The sequence below is a fragment of the Chaetodon auriga genome, chromosome 12 (assembly GCF_051107435.1).
Source record: "Chaetodon auriga isolate fChaAug3 chromosome 12, fChaAug3.hap1, whole genome shotgun sequence".
NCBI classification, from domain to species: domain Eukaryota; kingdom Metazoa; phylum Chordata; class Actinopteri; order Chaetodontiformes; family Chaetodontidae; genus Chaetodon; species Chaetodon auriga.
This window is the reverse complement of record NC_135085.1, coordinates 15,608,239-15,632,731: the sequence shown is the minus strand read 5'-3', so window position 1 is coordinate 15,632,731 and position 24,493 is coordinate 15,608,239. Positions and strand designations below refer to the sequence as shown.

The 24,493-nt window shown below is 43.3% G+C and overlaps 1 protein-coding gene across 1 annotated transcript in view; it reads right to left on the bottom strand.

Moving 5' to 3' along the window:
* LOC143329645 (tensin-3-like) overlaps positions 1 to 24,219 on the bottom strand; it is a 33,235-nt gene extending 9,016 nt beyond the window's left edge. Inside the window, exons 1-14 of the mRNA XM_076745641.1 lie at positions 23,858 to 24,219; positions 16,497 to 16,664; positions 16,215 to 16,265; positions 15,962 to 16,084; positions 15,440 to 15,504; positions 13,888 to 13,971; positions 11,787 to 11,899; positions 11,245 to 11,305; positions 10,990 to 11,065; positions 10,772 to 10,901; positions 10,467 to 10,532; positions 9,399 to 9,500; positions 3,530 to 4,735; positions 63 to 220 (exon numbers count right to left, since the gene is read on the bottom strand). Of these exons, the coding sequence (XP_076601756.1) occupies positions 63 to 220; positions 3,530 to 4,735; positions 9,399 to 9,500; positions 10,467 to 10,532; positions 10,772 to 10,901; positions 10,990 to 11,065; positions 11,245 to 11,305; positions 11,787 to 11,899; positions 13,888 to 13,971; positions 15,440 to 15,504; positions 15,962 to 16,084; positions 16,215 to 16,265; positions 16,497 to 16,646 (2,385 nt within the window). The 5' untranslated portion in view covers positions 16,647 to 16,664; positions 23,858 to 24,219. The remainder of the gene's footprint in view (positions 1 to 62; positions 221 to 3,529; positions 4,736 to 9,398; positions 9,501 to 10,466; positions 10,533 to 10,771; positions 10,902 to 10,989; positions 11,066 to 11,244; positions 11,306 to 11,786; positions 11,900 to 13,887; positions 13,972 to 15,439; positions 15,505 to 15,961; positions 16,085 to 16,214; positions 16,266 to 16,496; positions 16,665 to 23,857) is intronic.
* Between the last annotated feature and the right edge of the window lie 274 nt (positions 24,220 to 24,493).

Sequence of the window (24,493 nt, the reverse complement as noted above, 5' to 3'; positions counted from 1 at the left end):
CAACCATACAGAGTACATGAGCATATACACACAAGCATAATGCACACACATGCTGTATTTACCTGGGACTGCGGCACACAGGGGGAGTATGTCCGCTGGACCCTGTACTCCTCTGTCCCACCCCACCCTGAGGTGCAGAAGCCTGGGTGATCAGTGACATCACTTCCTTGGCGACTCAGACTCCTCGTGACACCCACCCGGCCATCACTGGACTGGACAGCTGGATACACACAGACAGACAACAGCAAGCAGATCAAGACATGTTACAGATTTACAGGCATCGCTGGCTTCAAGGAAGTAACGTTAAAATCAAACACTGAAAGGAAAACCAGCAGTGACCTTTGGTACCTTTTAGAAAACACTGTATCTTCATCTAATCAAGGCACTTTGTCTGTCTACTGCAAAGTTAAGGCATAATAGACTAGAGCTGATAAATATGGGTGAAAAAATTATCACAGTGTAATGATGTTTTTTCTTTTATATATATATATATATATATATATATATATATATATATATATATATATCGGTGTATCACAATGACAAATTTATTCAAAGTCACGTGTTGCACTCTTAATATGTGTCATTTTGGTAAGATTTAAATTACAGCTTGCTCTGGTTGCTCTATTTTCACTTTGCATGTTGACGACATTTTAATTTAGCCAGGCATTAAATTGAAAGCACCACCCAGCTAATCCCGGGGTAGCCACCTCCATGTTTTCAGAGGACAGCTGAGGAATGCCAGGGGTCTGCGCTGGTGGGCTGGAAGGTGTGGAGTGTGTGTGGGGGGTTCAATGTTGTGACTACTCTGAAGAGCGCTGCCACTCAGCACCAGGGTGTTAATTTGAGGCCTCCCAGCGAGCTCCGACCTCTCAGCCCTGAAGAATGCTAATGGTGCAGAAGCGCTAATGCCAGGGATCATTACTCACTTTGTCTGGGGCGAGTTTGGATGACAAACACACACACACACACAGTGTCGTGCACACTTGGCAGTGTACCTCCATGCATGCACCACACTGATACAAGTTTTTTTTTTCTCTTCATTATATACATTCATTCATTCTTTGGTCTGAAAAGTTCGGTCGCTATCACACAACAGAGACAAACTCTCTCCAGTGACTCATTTTCAGCATCGTCATTTATGTAACCTAATATACTCTCAAGAGTAGGTTTGGGCAATATGAGGATAAATACAGTATTATGTGGCAATAGGTTTGGCAATAAAAGTTCTGCAGTTGTGTCAGGCCATTGTGAATCAATGAGTAGGACTCCTTTAAGGCATTATTGGCTTTACAAGACTTTGGCATCAATGTGACTAAGCTCCTTGATCTGCTCGGTATTTCAGTCATTACATACTCATCTGGATGACATACACTGGAGTAGCAGATTTTACCCATGTCATCTTTACTAAAGAGGAATCTTACACTGAGACACTAATTTTAAAATCATGGCAAAATTCAATAATTCCTCAAGTGAATACTGATATTAACATAAGCAAAGGCTGAAGATGCATTTTACAAACACATTGTATCTTTGGGTCTTGTGCCATTATGTTGTTTGATAAAATGCACTGCAAAAAAAAAAAAAAAGTCCAACCAAAATATCCTTGAAGTTATCGAGGATAAAAGAATATGAAGAATTGTGCGATCAAATCTTTCCTGCAAGCTTCATCCTTAAGTGAAGAACTCCCCCGCCGAACACCTTCCTGAGTTTTTGTCACCTCTCATCAGCTGCTGAATGTCAGCCCCAGTTCCTTTAACACAACATAAATACTCTAACCTCGCTCCTCCATCTCCCTCTCGCCTTTTCCTTCACCTCATTGATACAGCTATGGGAACAGAAACGGGTGAATTTGTGACAACATGAAGAAAAGTTCGGAAAAACAACAACAACATGGAGGCTTGGTGCAATGATGTGATGGGCACAAGCAGGGAAAGCATGACTCGTCTAGTTAGATGCAAAAAGTAAGCGAATTATTCATAAAATCAACACAATTTAACGAGCCTTCTTTTATGACAAATAATTTTTCCTCCAAATTCATGTCAAAACACAGCTGGGCAGAATGACTCAGAGCTATGACCCCTGTTACCAGTGCAAACATTAAAAACTAACAACCCGTTACATCCTACAGGTTATTTGCAAACGAGCAAAGTTACAGCCTTCAGCGTTTGTTTCTTGGAATGATGCTTCTGTGTAGTTGATATGCACAGACAGGTATGCTTTTGGAATCAAATGGGGAAAACATTGCCTCCAGGCTCACTTGTTCCTCCCTTGGAAATTCCTCCGGCCTCCCCATCTTGTGGCCCCCTGCAACCACACGAACATGCTGGAGTGTGATTCAACAGCCAGACAGCTTTCTGCATTTTCTCTGCCTCACTGATTTTCAGCTTATCAAACCCACCGAGTGCCATTGTACCTGGTGTTAATATTCTTCAGAGTACTGAACTTGATAACCTGTAAGGCTGAGCCAAAACTCAAATAAAAAAGACCAAATCATTGTAGCACAGAAGATGTCAATATCTGTTTGCTAAAATACTGCAAAAAGTCACTATGTTTTTACAATTATGTTTATCATCACTGCAGGGCTGCAGAGGAAGCCTGCTAAGATAGACAGAGGAAGTTCGTAATCTTGCAAATTCTATGCATTTTTACAGCAAAAAGCAGATATACAGTAAGTGAAAGACATTCTGTGAATTCTTGTGCAGTGTTTGATCACAGACTGCATCCTTGAATATGGCTCTGGGATCCGTTTCAACATGAACCAAGTGGAAATAACTTTAGTGGCTATCTACCATAGATACAAGAATCACTGCGTTGCATAACTTCTGTCTGCACAACAAACTGAACAACAACAACCAAAGGAGGTATTTTAAGATTACAGCAACAAATCACTGATAGGAACTCAAAAGAAAAGAGGCTGGACAAATGGAGGTGTGATGAACACAAGACTACAATGAGGAGAGCATCTATTAGAGATGACATTTAAGGACAGAAATGGTGTGTTTGTGTTTTACATATGGCTCAAAATGTCATCTACACACAAGGACCTTGATTTTGTAAATATCTGTATTCCTCAGTATGCAACTTCAATCGCCAAACACTGAGAGACGGCAATGCTCAGAAAGGTCGATGACAGCTGCTCCCCCTCTCTTCATGTACTGTACTGATCCTCTAGTCAGATAGGTATACAGGCAAGTCTGGACGGCGCTCTTTGCTCAGAAACCTACTGAAAACATCTGAAAACCTGGCAACAACCCTGCTATTTCTGCCACTAAAGCACGCCAGGTGGGAGAGGGAGAGAAGGCGTGCTTTGTTAACTCTGTAGTGAAGGAGGAGAAAAGCTCGATGCTGCTGAAGAGGAACTGCTTTCAAAATATTCCCAGCATTTAATCAAAGTTTAACGCTCATTAGGCATCTCTGGCAAAACAGCTCTGGCTTCATAATGACTGTCACACATTGCTTTTCGCGAGCACACTTGCAGACCACACCACACCATCACCATCACACCCAGACTGTCTGACTATCTTACCTGACTGCTGTGTGTTTTTCAGGGTCGCTGCGTTATTATGGTTGAATCTGAGACTGAGGCCGTTTGAGCATTTGGGGGCCGAGCCGTTCACGTGAGTCTCGCCGTTCCTCTTGATGGAGCTGCCGTGGCTCGACACCGGCACAAATGTGGGATCCAGGTCCATGATCAGCTGGTTGAGCTGGTCGATGGAGTTGTCGATGTCCATGGTTAGAGATTTGAACTCCTCGTCACGTTTGTTGTTGTTGTTGTTGTTTAGCGTTGCCTGCTCCTTGTGTGGTGCAGTGTTTCTCAGAGCATCTGCTGTCATGTCCCTGGTAGGGCCCTGGGGTTCCGTGGGCAGGCCTGCTTTTGGTGAGCTGCTCCCTTGCTTGTTCCCTGGGTATCTTTCTGTTTCGCTTCCATCCTCGGGCATGTAGACAAACTGTTGAGCAGCAACCATCTGCTGCTGGCGAACCCAAGACTGCGTGGAATAGCTTCCCTGTCTGTAGACATGCTGCTTGGGCATGGGAGAACTGCTGGGATTAGAGGAGGCCACAGAGTTGCTCCTGGAGTTCATATAGCCCCTTCTAGCCTCAGCATAGGCTCTCTCGTACTCCTCCATGGCAGGGGGTGCAGGGTGGTGGAGGTGGTGCTGGTTTTGGCTTTGCTGCTCCTCTCCTCCAGGACTCCCAAAACCATCAGACAGCAGGGAGTTCTGGCTGCTCTTGTGGCAGGAGGACGACAAGGTCCCTAAACTGTCCACACTGTGCAGATCATGACCTGTAATGACCTCATCATCCAGGATGTCCGTTTCCCTCTCTCGGGGTCTGGGGTCTCCGTTGATGTGCACTTGCGCTGGGACAATGTGCTGGATGCCCACTCTGGGGCCTTGATCATCCATCTCCTCCGCTGAGGGGTCCTCAAGACCAAAGCCGCTAAGAAGACGCTTCAGCTGAACCTTTTCCTGCTGGCTGGGGCCCTGGTTAGGCTTAGTGGTGGTGGTAGTGGTGGTGCTGGTGGTGGTGGTGACGACAGGTGTGGGTCTGTCCGCCCACAGCGAAGTGCTTGACAGGCCCGAGTCACTGCTGACTGAGAGGGCGTGGTCGCTGTGGTCTGGGCTGGAGGTGGTGGAGGTCGTGCCAGCCCCTCGGCCCAGTGTGGCCTCTCCTCCGTTGGGGTTCCTCTTGTTAGCCGCTTTGTCCTGGGTTAGGCCTTGAGAGCGTGGCGCTGCAAAATAGAAGAGATGCAGCGCTTCATACAGTCAGCTGGTATGGGCACACGTACACACAGAGACACACACAGACGAACACAAACGGCACAAAACCACAGACAAAACAAGACTCTGTTAACATGCACAGTCATGTCATCCCCACAAACTCCATCATTCAGAATCTGTTATTGACAAAGCTCAACACTTACAATCACACCTCACCCGACAGAGACAATATATTCCAGACAATATAGAGCAAACATCACACTACAAATAACTCGGGCATTAATACAATGACAGGGAAAAAACATGTGAATCATGGTACTGAAGTGAGACAAATCCCCTAATTAGATGTGTCAGGACATAAAAAGATACCCAGTAGAATCATCCAAACTATTCAAATCCCCCTCTTTTTGATAGTCTAATCCCAAGCAAAGATATTCCAACAATTTCTAACTCCCACCTGGCCACCCAGTCAACTGCCAAGGTGCTGGCATGCGCAGCAGACAAAGGTGCTCGTCATGCTCAGGTTATATAAAAGATGCTAAGACCACTACAAGAGTCAGACGGCTGTGGATCTTCAGAGTCTGACCCCTGCATTCCTGTCCCTGCTGTGATTAAGCCACCCTACTCCCTCTCGCCTGCCCCTTGACCCCCAGCATATGTCCAAACAACCTCCTTAATCCTCGGGAAGTAAAACCACAGAAGTCAGTCATTTTGCGAGGCAGACCCAAATCCATCACGGCAGAAAACGATTCAAGTTAAGTTCAGCCTTTCTGGACTTACTCAAAATGAGGCCTGGAGAAGAAATGCATGTGCGGTGTTGCCAAGTGAGTAAAACTTGCTGTTTCACTGTAATTCTCCCTCTTCCTCAACAAAAGAGAGCAGGAACATGATTCCAATGCTTCTCCCTCAGACTACCTACCGCCTCAAGTACTTGCCTTTCAGTCAAACCAGGACTGGAGGATCTGAATACCAGACACGCATGATAAAAGCTCCCCCTCCTCCTCCTCTTCAAAAGCTCCTGTATGTATGGCTTTGCCCCCCCCCTCCCCACTCACACAAACACACTAATTGAACCTGCATCCGGCCTTGAGCTGCCTCGGCTCGGGCCTCCACGCAGGTCAGCTCCACCAGGAGTTTTGCCAACAAATCCCACAAGACTTCTTCTTGCAAGGTGCAAACAGGTTTCAAGACAGATGTTTCCTCTTTGCCTCAATACTGGCCATCTTTTCGTCACCCCCTGTCATCGTCCTGCCTCTCTTTTCTTTACCCCTCCCCCTCATGACCACTCATCTGTCTCAAGAAAAAAAAGCTCTTACCTTCACCACCAATGCCAGGTAAGCACACAAAACAATCCCAGTCTCCGGTAACACGGAGCTTGAAGAGGAGAAGAGGCACGGCAGACACACGAGAGCGAACATGGCTTTCAACCAGCGGATAATGGTCAGGGTCAAATCAAGAGAGTTCCAATAAGTTGTCCCTGCTTTCTTTCTCTGCTGAGAAGGTGAGAGTGTTTGCACTCCACACAAGGGGGGACCTTGAGATCTCCAAATAAGGACAGAGGAATGTAAACAAGTGAGGCGGAGCTTAGGGGTGGAGGTGGGACGAGGAAAGTAGTAACCCGACCTCTGGCCCCACATTAGGGGACTACCCCACTGGGGAGAGAGGGGAGAAAGAAAACGAGGGAAAGAAAGAAAGAAAGAAAGAAAGAAAGAAAGAGCGAGGGCGGCCCAGAGCGGATCAGAGAATGAAAACAACATTCCTGCAGCTCCAGACTTTTTCACTCTGTAAAAAGACACTTTTTAATTAAAGCAATCCTTGCCTTCTACTTGAAGCTCTGGGCAATTTTCATGAAAAGCGGCAGTTGTTTTTCTCTCACTCGTGTGTCATGAAATTGCATGCCTGCAGTCCTCATGTACAATATCAGCAAAGAAACAGATGTGCCCTAAACTCAATTATGGGGTTTGACAATTGTTTTAAAAACTGTTTTACCTATTGGGATTACGCTGACATTAACAAACCCATGATTGGTTAACCAAGTATGTTCTTAGCTTGGGAAAATCAGTCAAGCCTTTTATATCGAGCATTCATCACGCCGGTTGTTGTGGTATGGTCAGTCCCTGAATAATCCAGCGATTACAGTGCAGAGAGCGACGAAACCAGAACTGTTACCCAAGTTGCCGCCATATCACAGGAGGAGGTCTGCTTGTGTTTGGCCATGCAATTACCCAACCTTTCCATTCCTTCTAAGTTACTACCATCCCGCACCTCCTGGATGCCAAAACCGTGAGTCGAAAGCATAATGATGATCATCATCCTCGTTTTCTTCCGCCCAAACTTCTACGTGTGCCTGCGATGTGCAGATGACAGCCCTCTGGGAAATGTCTCTCTTAAAAAATCTGTACAATTAATACAGGACACACTGTGCACACCGAAAGAGGAGAGAGGAACAAACCATTGAGGGCAAACTCCATTACAAAAGGGTTAAACTTCATAACTTCATAAAACATCCTCTCACACACCCCTTGTGGTATCTTGTCACGCAGACAGTTTTATTTGCTCAGGTTTAAAGATGTTTTCTGCCTCTACTTCAATACCATGAGGGTGAGTAATGTTTTGTTAGCGGTGCTGGAAACATTTAAAACTAAAATTTAAAACAACATTTGCTACCAGAAACAACATTTTAGTTATTCTGGGTACGTTTTCTCTCTTTCTGCAACTTTTCTTGTGTTGTCCAGGACCTTTAATTGATGGTCTTTGTCTAATCTTCCAATGCATTCCCAGTAAAGGAATGTAACTAAGTACATTTACTCAAGTACTGTACTCAAGTAGTTCAATTTTATGCTACTTTATACTTATTTGCAAATTCAGATTAATAATACAAAACATATCAATCATTACATTATTATTATAAATTACTATAAACTATCCAGTAATCAGTTATAATTAGCACCATCTTTGCCAGCTCCAACATTTAAACCAGTGCTTTGATATAATGCATCACAATTTTTAACCCAGTGATATGATACATATTATCAAATGGTCCATTCTGCATAATGAGAACTTTCACTTTTGGTACTTTCAGTACATTTCAATGCTAATACTTTTGTTCTTTCACTTAAGGAACATTTGATCGATGAAGGACTTTTTCTTCCATTAATGGAACTCTATTCTGAGAAACACACATCACAAAACTATCTGCATGGCAATATACCACAAGAGGTAAGCAGAAAATATATATACTTTGTCATCTGGCCCTTACAGAGACACACTACACCAAGACAGAAAACTATTTTGACAGTAAACTTAAGAAAACAATCTTTCTGGAAAAAAACAGCCTGTTGAAATTCAACTCTGAATTCACACCTGGAGATAAGCACACACTCTCACTGAAAAGCCAATGAAGTAAATGAGGTTTTCTTTTCTCACAACCTTCGCACTACAGTGGCAAACGTTTTTGAGACTTCCTCCTCCTGACCAAGCCCTGACTGACAGCCTCTCAGAGGCAAACTGAGCCTGCCAGAGGACTGGTGGTAAGTACATGTAGAATTCCAGCAGAGCTCCCAATTCTTCCCTCTCAGATGTAGTGTTTATATGAGAAAACAAGGCTGTAAATATCCCACATGAATGCTTTGGAATCAAGGCAAGAGAAAAAATTGCTCCTTTGTTTCTCTCTTGGCTTTAATGATTTCTTAAATTTGAGTGTTTTGCTCTTTCATTGCATTCCCAGAGGTGTGTGTAAATGTCTATATGGCCGAGTTGGGGTATTTTAAACGAAAATAAAAACGAGGCAGCTCATTTTCATCAAGCTGAACTTAGCTTATAAAAACACTCAATGAATACTGGGAAAGGGTGGATCTGTGTTTTAATGCTACCACCACGTCGCTCTATTCTGGGAGGTTGTTGTGAATTCTGTGGTTGAGTGGAGAGCAACAACCGCAGCTAGGACGGGACGCCCCGACAGGGTGGCTCTGAGTGTGAGCCTATGTGTGTTTGTGCAGGCGCTGGTGAGATGTGTGTGTGTGTGTGCCTGTGTGTGTGTGTGTGTGCATGTGTGGGATGGTTAAAGCATGCCTATTCATTTGATGAAACAACAAAATAGAAATCTCTTGAGAACTGACTGCTCTTCCTCTGAACCCAGCATTCCCCACATACATCAACTCTCCTCCCTGTCCTTCACACAGAAACAACACTGTTTGTCGTGCCCATCGTGCTGCAGCCTTAAAGCACATTTTAGCTTTCATTTCCTTTCCTCGCCATAATAGAAGTCTTGTTTCCATGGGGCCTGACTGCCTGGGATTTAAGGCCCACTCATGAGTAATAACCGACGTTAGCAACGACTGAAACATAAACCAAGCCGGTGGTGACTGCGAGTGCATGTTAATGCAATCACACTGCAGTCCCTCCACAACGGGGAGCACAGAACCTGTCACGCTGTGTTAATTCCTTGAGAAAAAGAGAGTTTGTGTGTGTATTTGTGGAGGTGAGAAACAGAGAGAACACACTCAAATAAGAGCGGGATAAACGTCACTTCATGCTTAAATATATGCATCCTTCTTCCATTCAGAAAACAGCCACTGATATTTCCACTCAGTCTGATTCATTAGGCAGACCACGGCACTGTTATGGCCAAGTCTAGTGAGTCATGTAGTGACTAATGCAGCGTAGTAACAGTACCTTCACCATCACAGATGTTCTGGTAGGAGTCCCAGCGGATAAGAGGATCTGCTGTGTTGTAGTCCACAATAACATCCGCCCCATTTTGCCACCTGTCTGCACCTGCACCCAAAAATAACATTATTGTAGATATCGTTTATACTGTAGGTGTTTGGTTTCCATTAAACACAGAGAGTAGCAACAGTACTATTAGCATTATGCTATTGTAAAATACGAAATACAAGGCTCAAGGGAAACTGGAAACAGCTAACTTGGCTCTGTCCAGAAATTAAAAAAAACAAAAGAATTAGTTGTTTTTCCATTTAGTTTTTGTAAAAATTTAACAATGTGTTATTAAGTGAGCATTAGATGTGGCAGTTTTGTTTTGTTTTGTTTTTTCCTTTTTGGAGTCCAGCTGTTTTTCCCCGCTTCCAGTCTTTATGCTAAGTTAAGCTAACTGCCTCCTGGCTGTACCTTCATATTTAAGGTACAGAGAAAACAGTGATATCAAGCTTTTCATCTAAATCTTGGGAAGAAAGCCTACTTCCCAACTACTCCTTTAAAAATAGCCCCAGCATACCATGCGATAACAACAATAATTGAAGTCCAAAAAGGTTTTATTAAAAGTTTGACTTTCACCCCTGATGCTGCAGATTGAAATCTAGACAACATTGCTGAGGGTCAACAATGACTGGCAATGTCACATTTTTGATCTAAAGACCAACACAAAACTAGCCAAAATATTTCAACCTTGCTGCACAAATTGTGTTTAATGAACACTTAAGCAACTATACACACAACACACAATACAACGGACACACATACGCAGACCCACACAACATAATTTCACTCCTGTGGGGCTCTGGAGGAGCACATGCTGTGCTTCTTTACATCTCTGTCAGCACACACTTCACACTACATTTCCCCTCTGCAGCATTCCACATCCCTCCTCACCAGGGGGCTGAGGGGGTGGAACAGAGCAGAGGACGGGACGAAGGGAGAAACGGAGAAACTAACTGCGACTCTGCTTGTCTAGCTTGCTCTCCCTGTAGCATTCTCTGTAAGAAAAACAAAGAGTTTGGGATCTACCTGGGATTTTCTCTGGTCCCTCAGAGAACACCAGCTCCACTTTACCATAATCTGCAAATCGGGGATCTGGAATGTAAGCACACAGGAATGCATTCAGTGTGGGCACTCAGAAATGGAAATATGAATGGTGTCGTCTGCGAATAGGATTCTCTCAGTACGCGTAACATGTTTGGGAAAACAAGATTATTGGTCTCAAAGTGCCAAGTCTAAATTAAGTCCAGACCGAGCCCTGCAGATGCGGCGAGGAGCAGAGGAGTTTCTGTAAACTAGCGGCGGCACGTTGAGGCCTGCTTTTTCAAATGTACCTTTGTTGGCAGTCTCCATGTCCTCTTTTTCAAACATCAGGTTGTAGCCCTGCACTGCTCCCGTGTGGAACTGCAGCCGGAAAATAACTTCACGCTCTGAAGTCACGTCACTCTTATGATAGCATTTAATCTAGAAAAGAACAAACACAAATATCGTGATTGCTACAGTCAATATTGATGTTAGAAACCCTAAAAAAGGTATCTTTTGATTTTCCTACCATGATGTCTCCTTTTAGAAGCTGGGCAGGCTCCAGCGTGATGCATACACGATCTCTGTGGCCTGGACCAATGTGACTGAAACAAAAACAACAGAGGAGTCAGACAGAGTGAGCCAGAGTTTGGATGCAATCACAAATATTCACTGAAATAAAACAAAATGTCATTAAAATCAGCATTAAACTAAGTCAAACAGAAAATCGCTTTGAAGTATTCTGACATTCTTTGTAAGTAAACAGCAATAATAAGCTTCTTACTAGATTCCAGATGAATACACTGCTTGCATTCCCTGGTAAACCTTGATGTACGGACGACACACTGAAAAGAAAGAAAAAAGCATTGATTCTCAAATAAATGCATCGATAACATGACCTTCAGTAGCCTGCTTGGTAGGATATCCAGGAGTAGCTTCTCAGATTGTTTTGCTCACAGCGAAAGCGTGATAAGCTGTTGTTGTGAGAAAGGGATTTCAGCTCCACGATGTGACGAAGACATCTGTTGTTCCAGTGAAATTAGTGCAAACAGTAGTTTACATGCAAACACTGGTGTGAATTCCCATGGATTTACTGGGAGCCCGTAAAGAAGTTCTTCTTTTTAGTTCTGTTTATGTTAAGTGCCTCTATCTGCTTGAGCATGCATGTGTGTTGGAAAAAGAGAAAGATATAAAGCACAGATAAGTCTCCATCTTGTTTACTGCTTCAACTGTGATGTGGTTGTGTCTGGATTCTTTATGCTGTCCTGGTAGCAGCAACTGTAGTTTCATTGGGAGTTGTGAAGTGGTAAACAATATGAGTTTAACCTCCAGTGGCGTCAAAGTTTGGTATCCCGTGAAGGATGACGCAGTGCAGGAATAAGGGTGAGGCATTGATCTTCATGGAGCCACTGAGAAGACTGTTGAGGATCCAGACATACCTGATGTGAAAGCACAGAGCTGGATGTAAATAACATGCAGGACAACCAAAACCTGAAAAGTGGTCTTGCTTTTTTTAAAATCAGATATTTATGAACCAAAACATTACAAATTTTTAGACTGTATTTCACTTAAAAACAAACAAACAAAAAAGACTGAAAATCAGTGCAGTCTGGGTCAAAATGTACAGGCATTTAATCCCTAGAATGGGTCAAGCTCCACAAACACTGGATCCTACATTTCCCAGAATGCAACACAATGATATTTTTTCATTTGCTTGACTGGCAAACATCCTTGTCTTTCAAACTGAAGCTCTTGGTTTGTAACACAGGCCTTTCATTTGAAAATCTGTAATCTCCGAGACAAAACTGGCATAACCCTGGTGACATCACTGTGACATCATCAGGGTTATTTTCTCAGACGCGACAGTAGTTCAACATTTTGAAAAATACGCCTACTCACTTTAGCGTTGGACGGGAAGATCAACACCACTCTCTTGTCTATATGTTGAATATAAAGCTAGGCGGCAGCCGGTTAGCTTAGCTTAGCACAAAGACTGGAAACGGGGAGAAACAGCTAGCCTGGCTCTGTCTGAAGACTGCCTTCAAGCACATCTAGAGCTCGCTAATTAACATGTTATATGTCGTTGTTTAATCTGTACAAGAACCGAAGTGTGAAAACAACAATTAGTGGTTTTGGGGGGTTTATGTGGCGAACAATTTATGGGTTGATTGTAGTGGCTTCTCGCTGGTTGCCTGGCAACCTCATGGATTTGACAAGACTCCAAGAGACTACAGGACAGAAGATGTAACATGTTAATTAATAAGCTGTAGAGGCATTGGTAAGTGGATATTTTACCTTTGGACACGGCCAGGCTAGCTGTTTCTCATCTAGCTGTAGCTTCATATTTAATGCACAGACATGGCAGTGGTATCAATCTTCTCATTTAACACTTGCAAAGAAGGGCAATGAGCACATTATCTAAATGTCAAATAATACCTTAAAGACAACATCTGACACTTGAGAATTCTGGTTTCTTTTTTAAAATTAAATGTGTTAAACATGATGATACTACTTATAGTAAAACACTGCAAAAAGTATTGTCAGTTCTCACTAGTGTCAAAACAGCTATACTAAAATGGGCTCATTTGTCGATGTTGTAGCTGCTAAATGTTTCTCTCACATAAATCTGGGGACAGGACAGCTCAGAGAAACTGCAACAACACTGCAAGAAGTGAAATCTAAGTAAGATGAAACATCTTAAATGGAGGCAATATATGCTTGTTTTTTTGTCTGACAAGACAAAGATCTTCTTACTGGGCAGAATTTTATGTGAGAGCATTTCCCTTGTTTCAAGCTTTTTTGTCCTTAATCATCTTAATTAGATAGTATGACTTGTTAATGAGATTTTATGACCGGTTCTGAGTGACTTCATGTTTGAAACTAGAATTTCCATAATTATAAAGCTGTTTGGTCAACACTGACAAGTACAAAACTGCTTTGTCGAAGTCAGAATTTCTTTGTATCCAGACAAGTGTACTTGTTTTTAGTCTGAGTGCATCACTTTTCCAGATAACTGTGGGTTCTTTGAGACTAGATACTTTAACTTGTTTTAGAAATCTTGGTACGTGAAATTTTCCTGTTCTGTTAGCAGGTAATTTTTCTAGTAGTAACATTCCGTCTATCTTATTACTTTTTTTCTTGTTTAAGAGAGCTGGGTGTCTGCAGTGGAGATCAGTGTGAGCGCTGATGATTCACAGTGATCCACACGGTAAGGATTACACCAGATCACCATGGGGTCCCATTCTCAATACAAAGATAAACAACGTTGGGCAGACAAACAGCATCAGGACATGCAGAGTTTTGTATTGAATCAGGTGGCCTGGGACGTGAATGTGTTTGGATGTGGGTCAACAAAGCACCAGTCAAACAGCACATGGATAGACGCGTGCTGCTAGACAGACGGGCGTGCTTGAGTTTTGGGTCTTACCGTTTCTGCGAAGGTGTCATCAGAGCTGAGACCTTATCATCATAGTATTTCCTCATCGCGAAGCGGTCCAACGCCTGATCAGCACTTTGAGGGAGACAGAGGGACACATTAAACACTTAAGGTAATTATGACTCCAGAGAGAGATTACACTCCGCTGCTCTATAATTGAATGGTGTTAACCCCAACTTAAATTAGAGTAACACACACACACACACACACACACACACACACACACACACACACACACACACGCACACACATGCATACACATGCATAATGGACAGCAGTGAAAGTAACCGGAGAGACAGGGGATTCCAGCAGAGAGGAAGAGACTGCCAGCCTTAAGTAAACACAGAGGGGGGAGAGGAGGACAGAGAGAGGCCAGAGTGTGTGCACAGCTCTGCTGTTCAGACAGACCTAAAACCAACAGGCGCTGGAGCCTTTTCACCACAGCTCTCTCTCCCTCTGCCTCCCTACCCCCAAATCTATTCCATTGTAAAACTGCCTCATTGTTTTCCTATCTCTTCCTCTACCTCTTTTTGCCCTCTGTCTTTCACATTCGCCTTACCAGCCCGGTCTTCCTCAGCGGGACACAAACACAGAGGGAAGCTAATCGAAGGCCGATGTGTGCTCATGCCACAATGACTGCTGTGTGCAGAGAGGATCTACATAATGGCATAACACCAGGCCGCTTCTCCTAATGTTTGCTGCATTTCTTTACTTTAGGGCTTAGTAAATCTCCAGCCTTGCTGAATTTGTGTGGCTGACAATGGCTAGAAAATTTGGTTTTCTTCACAATGAATAGATTTCTTGAAACTGACACTGTGGCCAGGAGCTATTACAGTAACTAGCATTTTTCCAAGTTGATTCATGCAATTCAATACGGGGTGATTCATGACTTAAATTGTGCGGTTTTCCTTTGAATCTGGAAGAGGTGACTTTTGTTTGACTCACTATCTGAATCACCTTGACCCTAAATTCAAGTAAGTAAATAAATCAGCTGTGGTTAGTTGATGACATTGCTTGTGGTCTACAGAATGAGTCCTCATCAACTGTTGTGGGTTGTTGTTGATGGCGTTTGCCGTCAGCAGTGAGTGGGCACTCGCATATTATGAGAAATCCTGACTTTAGAGTAAACAACAGCACTTAAAGCAACATTATGTAACTTTTTTGCCTAAAAATAACAGCTTCAAAATCATTTTGATGGTACGCTGACTTATAAAAGGGAGAATGGTGCCTCATTCTTTCCCACTCTCTTCTTGTAAAAGGTCATTTGGGTTGCCAGGTTGGAGAAGCGAGTTAAAACTACGGCACACACCGCCACCACTGATTTTGGTGAAACTGGATCATATTTTATGGAGAAAATGTCCAGCTGCTCTGCTTTATCTCTCAGTGAGTTTCCTGGTGAACGGATGGCTTTACTTGTTGCTAAAGTAACTGCTACCTGCTGCTAGGAAGATGTTTTAAGGCCAGAGGCTGGGAAAAAAATACACATTTTTGCATAATGTTGCTTTAAAGTAACACGAAAAACGTGACACATAGTAGTGGTTACCTGGCAGACACATCAGTGAAATGCACAAAGGATGAAATGACGACTCCGATTCGACCCTTGCCACCCTAAAGAAACAGGAGAAGACAGGAAATGAGTCACTACACATGCAGCACTTGTGGTTTTACTCTGTTTTAAAGGGCCCAAATACTTCCTCTCTCAATCATCTCCCTACTGTGAGTGATGGGATCCTGCATAAACACACCATTTTCTGCCAAAGTTAGAACAGCATTGGTTATTTCCCATGACACAAATTTGACTTTATTTTTTCTCCTCTCACTGGTTTGAAGTGGGCATGGATAGTTTAGAAAAGGGTGGTGTCACGTAGGCTATTTCCGTGCACCAATCGTGACTGAGCAACTTTTGAATTGGATTGTGATGACGGCTGGTGAGTTACTTGGTTACTGTCAATCACTGATTTGAGTTTTTGCGAGTTAAACTTACAACACAGTACAATTAAATCAGGAGTAATTGCTAAATCATTAAAGCAAAACTGACATAGAGACGCTAAACAGAGATGCTCACCCTGCAGTGTATAACCACCACATGAAGAGGGTCAGCATTGAGCCAGCTCTCCATGGCCTTACAGATGGTGCAGATCTTATCCAGGGGTGGAGCATGCATGTCCGGCCAGCCTGTATCCAGGGTCTGAAAACACAATACAATGCATTACCAATCAATACTTTACTGTTTACTGTAGCTGTTCAGACACACTTTATCAAAGAGGATGAACAGAGATCTAATTTGCCATTGAAATGCCTTGTATTTCCAAACTCACCTTGGGGTTCATTCTAGAGAGATCGTGTCTATTCTCTGACAGGTTGATAATCTATAGGGAACATACAACAAGGCACATGACTTCAAATGTTGTCCCTAAGATCACTGCATGCTGCTTTAACAATGCCTCTTACATGAGTGAAAGATGGGCGAAAGATGAACTGTGCAATCAATACTCTCATGTCAACATCCCATGAAAGCCCATCAGCCCTGACATCAATACTGTTTGCACTTTGACCCTGGGCTCACTTCAAGGTGAGACGGCACACAGGTGAGCACTGACCAGGTAATTATCTGCATGCTTGGACTTGAGCATCCGCGTGACGTCCTTCAGGTTGTGAGAGTAGATCTCCTCCGAGCACCCCCGGGGGAAGGACACGGCGATGATACGCTCCGTGATGTACGTCAGGTCGAGTTCATATCCCTCCTCCATCTTGACTGTTGGGACTTCCTGTTAAAAATAATGAAGCAGAGACGCAGGTGGCTTAGGCCCTTCAATTACCTCACACCGTCCACACTTTAAGCAGGTGACTTTGCTGGAGTCAATATTTGATGGTCAAAGTCCTCAGCGTTAGTCATTGTGTGTGAGTTTCCCGCAGATATCTTTAGAGAATGACCTCAAGTCCAGATTGCATGACAGAGGGTGTCTTGTTTGCACAGAAACGGTCAACAGTTTGCATCAGAAAAAGCTGTACTGGTTTGAAACGAAACAATATATCAAGGGCTTGGGAACGTGTGAGAGATGATTGTTACTTATCTCTGCTTGCTGCAAAAAGAGATACAGGGCAGCGGTATCAAAAGAATGAACACCAGCAATTTAGAATCCACTGCCAGTCAAAGCAACAGTGACAAAGACAAAAAAAAAACCTTTTCAAAGAACTCCGGCTGAAACCAGTTACTGTAAATCCCTGAGTGATGGCGTGTCCCTGTGACCTCATGGCCATGCACTTCCTGCAGCAGTGGTCTGGAGAGAGCCTGCCTCACCCCACCACATCCACAGACGCATCACTTAGTCTCTTATCTAGTCATCTCTGCATGCTGGTTGTCAGCCAGAGAATAGCAAAGACACAATCAGTCGATGAATCAATCGAAAACTAATCATGTTCTATCAAGTGAGCATGAACATTCAGGTTTTTGAGTTGGAAAAAACAATTCAAAGTGGTCATCTTGACATTCTGATCTTCTAAGGATTAAACAAAACGATGACTCTAAGAACAAGCTGCAGATGTTCTTTACAGGGGGGAAAAAAGTGGTAAGTTGCAGCTACAGCAAAATATGTTCTGTATGCTGCTCTCTCTGCCCTGAACTTTCTGCACCTTCTTAGATCAAATATTGCAAACTTTTGGTCTCTCTGTAAACATCACTACTTCAGAAACTGGGCGCTCTCTCTTCTGCCTGCCAATGGTTTGGGGTATTTTAAAACATAGATGGTTTTTGTGGCCTTTTTTGTGCTCTTATGCTGTTTTTCTCGAGGTCATTGTTATTGCAGGACACTCCTGAAAATGATATTTTAATCTCTTTGAGGCTTGTTAACAAGAGGTTAAATAATCCAATAAAATAAATAAAAATGCAGTTTTCATTTGATGCTGTGAAAGCTCTATTTGAAGATTTTACATGGAAGTGTTCCCTGCTGTTTCTCCAATTATTTCAAGGAAGTTGGCGGAAGCTAATAGTCATAACACCAGAACCAGTGTGGCAAACTTAAATCTTTATAGATTCAAGTCTAAATTTGGTAAATTGGATAGGGATGGGCAGTATTCCTTGATAAAATGTGAATGTCTTTTTTTAAGTTTCACCTTTCAATTTACTGATATTTGCATTTTGAACTATGTCATACAACTGTTGATTTAGGTTTCAGGTGGCTATGACACCTTTTTACATTGTTAGCTTGTTTGTTTGTTTGTTATGTTAGACATTGAATGCTTGTCCCCATCTTGAAAAAAGCTGATGGACTGTTAAAAAAAGTTTCGGACTTTGTAGTTCTTTCTCGCTGTGCATCTATTTTTTCCATTAACTGACTGATCATGTGTGTACGAAAAGGTCATAAAATAATGAAAAATGTCCATCACAATGTTCCAGAGCCCAAAGAGAAGTCTTAAGGTCGCTTTTATTGTCTGAACAACAGTCCAAAACAAAACAAATTCTCAAATGTGAAAAACTGGAAAAAGCAAATATTTGTCATTTTTTACTCAAATAATTTCTTTAACTATTAATCACTCATCAAAATAGCTGCAGTTTCAATTTCTGTCTATCGACTAATCGATTAATCTTTTCAGCTCTAGCGCAAAATCTAATATATTCAGAAATATATAAATACTTCATTTCAGAAATATATTAGAATATTGTCCATAAAGCAAACCAAATTGTGAACAGCATAACTGACCATTACAGCCTGATAAAATTCTCAGATTTCACACAAACACAAGCACACACTCTCACAAACAGAGACACATTCCTAAAGCTGCCAAATATACCATCGTCCTCCTTGAGTGACTCCAATTGTTTGTTGTGATTAAAATGATCCATAGTCAAGAATGTGTCCATCAATTAAGTTCGCAATGACTGCGGGCTACAGCCCAACACTTTGAAGGGGGCCAGAGAGGGAGCCATAAACCAGGGACAGTGTAGCCACAGCTTAAACCAGCCCTCGGAGCGGAATGAAAGAGGCCATGTGTATGAAGAGGTCATCCCTCGGGGAAACGGGGCTGGGTGTTTTGTGAGTGCGTGTGTGTTGGTGGAGGCGGTGGGAGCGCGGGGGAAGAGGTCCTCGGGTATTGTTGGAACTAATGGTGGGGTTAGTCTATTTCCCCTGAGACTCTGAGGAAAAACTGTTGACTAATGGGAAATTAATGAACAGGTCGACCAGTACTTAGGCTCTGTGTATCTTGAGGGCAGGGGAATGAGAAGAGGACTTAGAAATGTTTTTGAAGTAACAAAGTACCGTGCTAACTGGAGATGGGAAGAGTGTCTAACCGACATTTAACCTCCACGTGACCCAGGAGTGTGAAAGCATGTCACTTAATTACTTTGCTGCTGCAATCATGAGTATAAAGATCTGTTTTAAAGTAGTTTTCAAACATTATGACATTTTGGGAAACTGTTATTTTCTTGCAGAGAATTCGATGAAATGAGTGCCACCACCCTCATGTCTGTACGGTAAAAATCAAGCTAATGTTACGGGGGAATAGCTAGCCCGGATCTGTCCAGAGCTAATAAAATCCACCTACAAGCACACCCAAAGCCTCCAGTCTTAATGCTAAGCTAGCTAACCAGGTACTGGTATTAGCTTCATATTTAACAGACAGACATGAGAGTGATATCAATCTTCTTATTTAACTTCCCGCAAGAAAGCAAGAAAGCATATTTCTCAGAAAGTCAAACTGTTACATAATGATTAAATAACTAATTTCAAGGTAACTAAGAGAAAATAAAGGTTCCAACCAAATCATGCAATTCAAATGTACAGTAGCTAATATATCAAATCATAAAACAAATCATAAAATGTCTGAACTTGAGGCTTATTAATAATGTCACATGAATCATTCATGTGCAACGCTGCAGCAACCAACATCCTTTTCCTACTAGACCTCTCACTTCTCCCACTCATCATTCAAGCTAACATGAGCGACTTGCCCCAGCACGCACTAAAGATAATTGGTCTTTAATTTGCACTGACTGCTTTTGTTCCTGGTTTGAGGTGCAGCATTAGCTCACAAAGGCAGAATAAGCAGTGCCAAGGAACTCAAATCCCGAGCCCACCCATGGCACTGTGAGAGCAAGGCTGGTAGAGGAGTGGGGTAGGCGAGGAGAGATTCGAGAAAACGGGTTGCCAGGTCTGCTGTGGGCATGCTGCAACAGGTTTACTAAGGTCAGGATGTTGGGGGATTAGGGTGTGTCTGGCTCCCCCAGCTCCAACCCCTGCAGGTAAGAGCTTGACTAGGGCTGCGTGGGTGCTGTCAGCCACGTTCACACATGCATGACCATCACTTGGGACCAGCTCCAAATGCCATTCTTTCAATTATCCAGAACAACGCCGAAAATAAATTCATCAAACATTCCACTTATGAGTAAAGAAATGCATGGCAAACAAAGTGCAAAGGCATATTAAAGTGCTGGGATGAAGCCTGTTTCTATTTCAGCAGCCACACCCTTCACCTGGCCCGCGCTGTACGGAATCTTCCATTTTGTACAGCAGGTGAACAACGAGATGAAAGAAGACGGCATCATGTAATAGGGCATAAACTTCAAAGAGGGCTGTCTCAAAATCCAGACATCAGTTAGTCAGACCCTAAGGGTTAAAAACTACGGCCTAATCATGTGAACAGTGACCTCACCGTTGTTTTCATTTTTGAGTCCACTGTGGTGACAGAATAGTTGGCAAAAACGTTGCATGCCTGACTGTCGCAAATTGTCTGCCGAGCCTGGGGTTGAGCCGCAGCGACCGAATCCATTTACGCGAAAGTTTGTTTGTGTGTGATTAGGCTGGTCGCTACATGTCTACAGACTCCCCGACTGTATTTTCCATGAGCAATTCCAGTGTGGACATCACCATGCAGATTGCTTTTACGTATATGTACAAACCAGCGGCAGAGGAAATACAGTTATAGAGGGTCAAATGAGGGAAGGAAAAAATGTATTTAACAAGTTTAAAGGTAAAAGACAGCATCAGTCATATGAGCGGAGTGGTAATAAGCACGAAAGCAAGAAGCTTTAATTACCATTGTTACTTTGGTTATCAATCAACACATCAATTCCCTCTTAAATTTAACGTTAAGTCTGTACTGTCAGAATAGTTGAGTTGCCATAAAAGCCCAAAATCTCAATTGTCCCCGAATACAACCACCAAACTTGAGCTTTACCAAATAAAAGACTTAAATCTACATAACTGATAAATCCAAATTAGTACAAGCTGCAAAGTCCTTTTAAACCAATTGAAGAAACCTAAAGAAAAACCCCATGATGCTTGCACACATATGAAAGCAATCAAGGCGCCCCTTCCCCCCCATTCACGCTCCAAAATCACGCTGTATTGCTTCTGTTGGCTCCAGCTTCTACTTCATGATTGACATGTTGTGGCAACAGCCTCCATTTTATGACGGCTTAAATATCGTTATAGGTCCATTAAACTGAAATGATGTGCGTGAAATGAAAAATGGGTGCGCTGATATCCCTCACTAATAGGAGAAAAAAAAAAAAGCACCAAACCCCTTGTTACATATCAACCCAAACTTTATCTGGTGCAGACTGCGGTGCTGCTCCAGCTACGCTCAGAGCTCCAATTCAAAGCGGGGTGATAAAACTCATCCAACCCAGCATGTAGGAACTGGCTCTGTTTAGCACCTATGGAAAAAGCAGCTACACATACATTACACTGCTGTCTCTTGTCTCTTTGGGAGACTCTGGACAGATTAATGATCTCCTAAGCTGTTTGTCTGCAAACCTGAGTAACACCTAAAGTGCCATAAATGCTTCAGGAAGTCTGTCTGCCTGCGGGGGGACTGCTGAACTGATGTTTTGTTTTGTTTTTTTAACTACATTTAGCTCCTTTTTTCCCTATTAGTTTTATTTCTTGGTTTGTCCAGCTCATGAAAAGACCTATTCATGCCTGTTTACCACTGCATCAGATGACAGGAGTCGTACACCCAGAACAGATTTGTTTCTTGTTTCTTTGCCGTAGTCCTCTGGCTCCCAGTTGGTATTTAGCATTCACATCTAATAGCCACGTAATAACTTTGATACCATCAGCTTCACTTTTCCAAACTGCCTTGTATTCACACTTGGCACTGGCGCGTGCCTCATACTGCAGGATAACATGTCCACAGTGGCATAACAGGCCGGGTGAACGGCTCAGAGAGGGACAAGGCCACAGTTTATTCTGGCCTTTTCCTGTCAGGGGCTCTGCATGTTTACGCTGTGGCTTTGACACCCTTTCACTGCTGAAGAACTGACATAAAAAAGAGCTATTGAAAAAAAAAAAAAAAACGGTATTTTTAGCAAGTTTATTTAGTAACCCTGGAACTCTAACATGTATTTGTCCCACATTTTCACGAGATATAATGACGGGAATAAAAATGACAGCCCTGGATCTGAGCAAATCTGTGCACCCTTAAGGCTCCTAAAGTACTCCCTAATTACCGTTTTCAATCCCAAGGTCATAGTGGAATGTGTTCCAAAATGGACTACGTTCCCACTCTCTCTCATTCCCTCATCTCTCTTTTTTCTTTCCCCTCTTTCTCGCCATTCTTTCCCCCTTCATTGCTTTCATTCTCCTTCCTTCTCCAGGTCTCCTTCTCTCTGTTTAATGGCTTACACATGTCAGCCAAGCGGCCGTGGCACCACTGTGACAAAGTGAAATGCCCCAGTGCTCAGACCCATGCTGTTCCTCCAAGGGTTAGATCACAGTGTTCTGCTTACAGTACACAACACTAACCTTCTGCCAACCCACCTGTCTAAACCACAGTATCAGGATTTCCATTCATCACTCGCTCTGCCAGCCCTTTGTAACTTCCGCCTGTTATATCAGTGAGAAAAATCTGACACTTTGGGTTTCTGACGCACATTTCTTTCGCCTTGAGGGGCAGATATTGTTCATACGTCTCTGACCTCAAAATAGAACCACCAACAAAAGCTATAATTGCCAGTTCAAAAATGTTTCTCCTGTCTCGCTGGGTCTGTAATTAAAGCTAATCTTGAAAGAGTTTAGCCTGCAAAATGTTCGGAACAACCTGCATGGTTTATCTTGCTTGAACGGAAGGTGCGCAGGCGGGTGTAAATGCAGGTGTGTGTCTGATTTCCAAGCAGGGAAAGGGAGGGACTGGTGCTCAGGTGAAGAGGGCTGTAGCTGCTGTGATGTAAGGACAACTTGTACATGTCATCAACAATGGCTGCCTGAAGAAACAGAGCCCTGAGGCCGCAAATACCACGCAGCAGCTGTAGCTCAAAGAAAAAAGCCAAACTCTCCCGTTCCATCATTTATCCACCAACAGACGACTCTGAACAGTCAACAAAAGACAAAAAAGGCTTGTTTCTTTTGGAGCTCTACAGACCACTAGGTACAAGTCTTCCACAAGAATGGCCCCATATGTTTCACATTATAAAAAGGTCTCCAGTACACCATAGCCCACAGCAGCAAGGAACCCCAAATTATAGCCACTGCAAAAAACAATTCATTGAGGAAAACATTTAAAAGCTAAAAAGACTCAAAGAGGTCAAGCCAAGCTTCGGGGACTTCAATTCAAAGACCGTAAATAATACTCTTTCACGTTAAAAAAGAGAACAAAACACAAGTTCAGTGCTTGCTCAGTTTGAATGACTCTCTTCTCTGTCTTCAGTGGTGCTGGAAGAGTTGAAGTGCACACACATAAACACACACAAACACACAAACACAAACACACACACACCCCTGGTTTTAGCAGGACTCAGAGCCAAAGTAAATACAGAGAGCAATGCCCTGTTCTGCACTTTGAATAAATGAGCAGACTCAATGAAATGAGACTGAGCAAAGGGCTAAAGAGAAGGGAAAAAGGCTGAGGGGTCCTGCACTGTGTGGACGTCTAATCCTGCTTTTAAAGTACTGACCAGCCCGGCTTTAAAACCCTCCCAGCTAATGATTGACCGTGGAAAAGTTCAGACACCGTGCCTTACCTTTTCAAACTAAGAGCCAGTACTTTGATTATTCTTCTTTCCCCCCCTTCTGTTTCTCTTTGTCAGTCAGAGCTGCTGAAAGAGAAAGAGTGGGGGTAAAGTCCTGATCAAAGAGCCCTCAGCCCGTCATACAGGCTTAATGCAGGCTGAGGGGCTCATTTTCCTCTGCTGGAATCTGCTCTCAGGTTGATCGCAAGCGGCCGAGCTCACGTCGTCCCAGCTGGACCCGGTGCTCTCCTCCTCGGCCTTTTCCGTGGCTGCCGGTGCAATAAACGGGAGCCTTTTGCTCGGATCCAGAGCGGCTGTTGTTGCTGCTTCTACTCAGCCCCTCCAGCACACTTCCTCCAGTCCAGGCTGCCGCCGAAGCCGCCACAAGTCCTGGCATGGGATAGTCCTCCCACTGCGCCGCCAGGGCTGTCTCCCCTTGTTCCCTCCCCCTTCCACTCCACCTCCCCTCCCTGTGGCCTCCTCCCTCTGCGTCTCTCTCCCTCCATTTGTTCTCACCCTTTACCCCTCACAGACGGAGACTTCCTCCAGCCGTCCCCCGAGAGGACCCCCCCAAAGTAAAAGCCCTCACATGTGAGAAGCGGACAGTGAGATAGGTAATATAAACTACACGTACCCTTTTTGTGTACG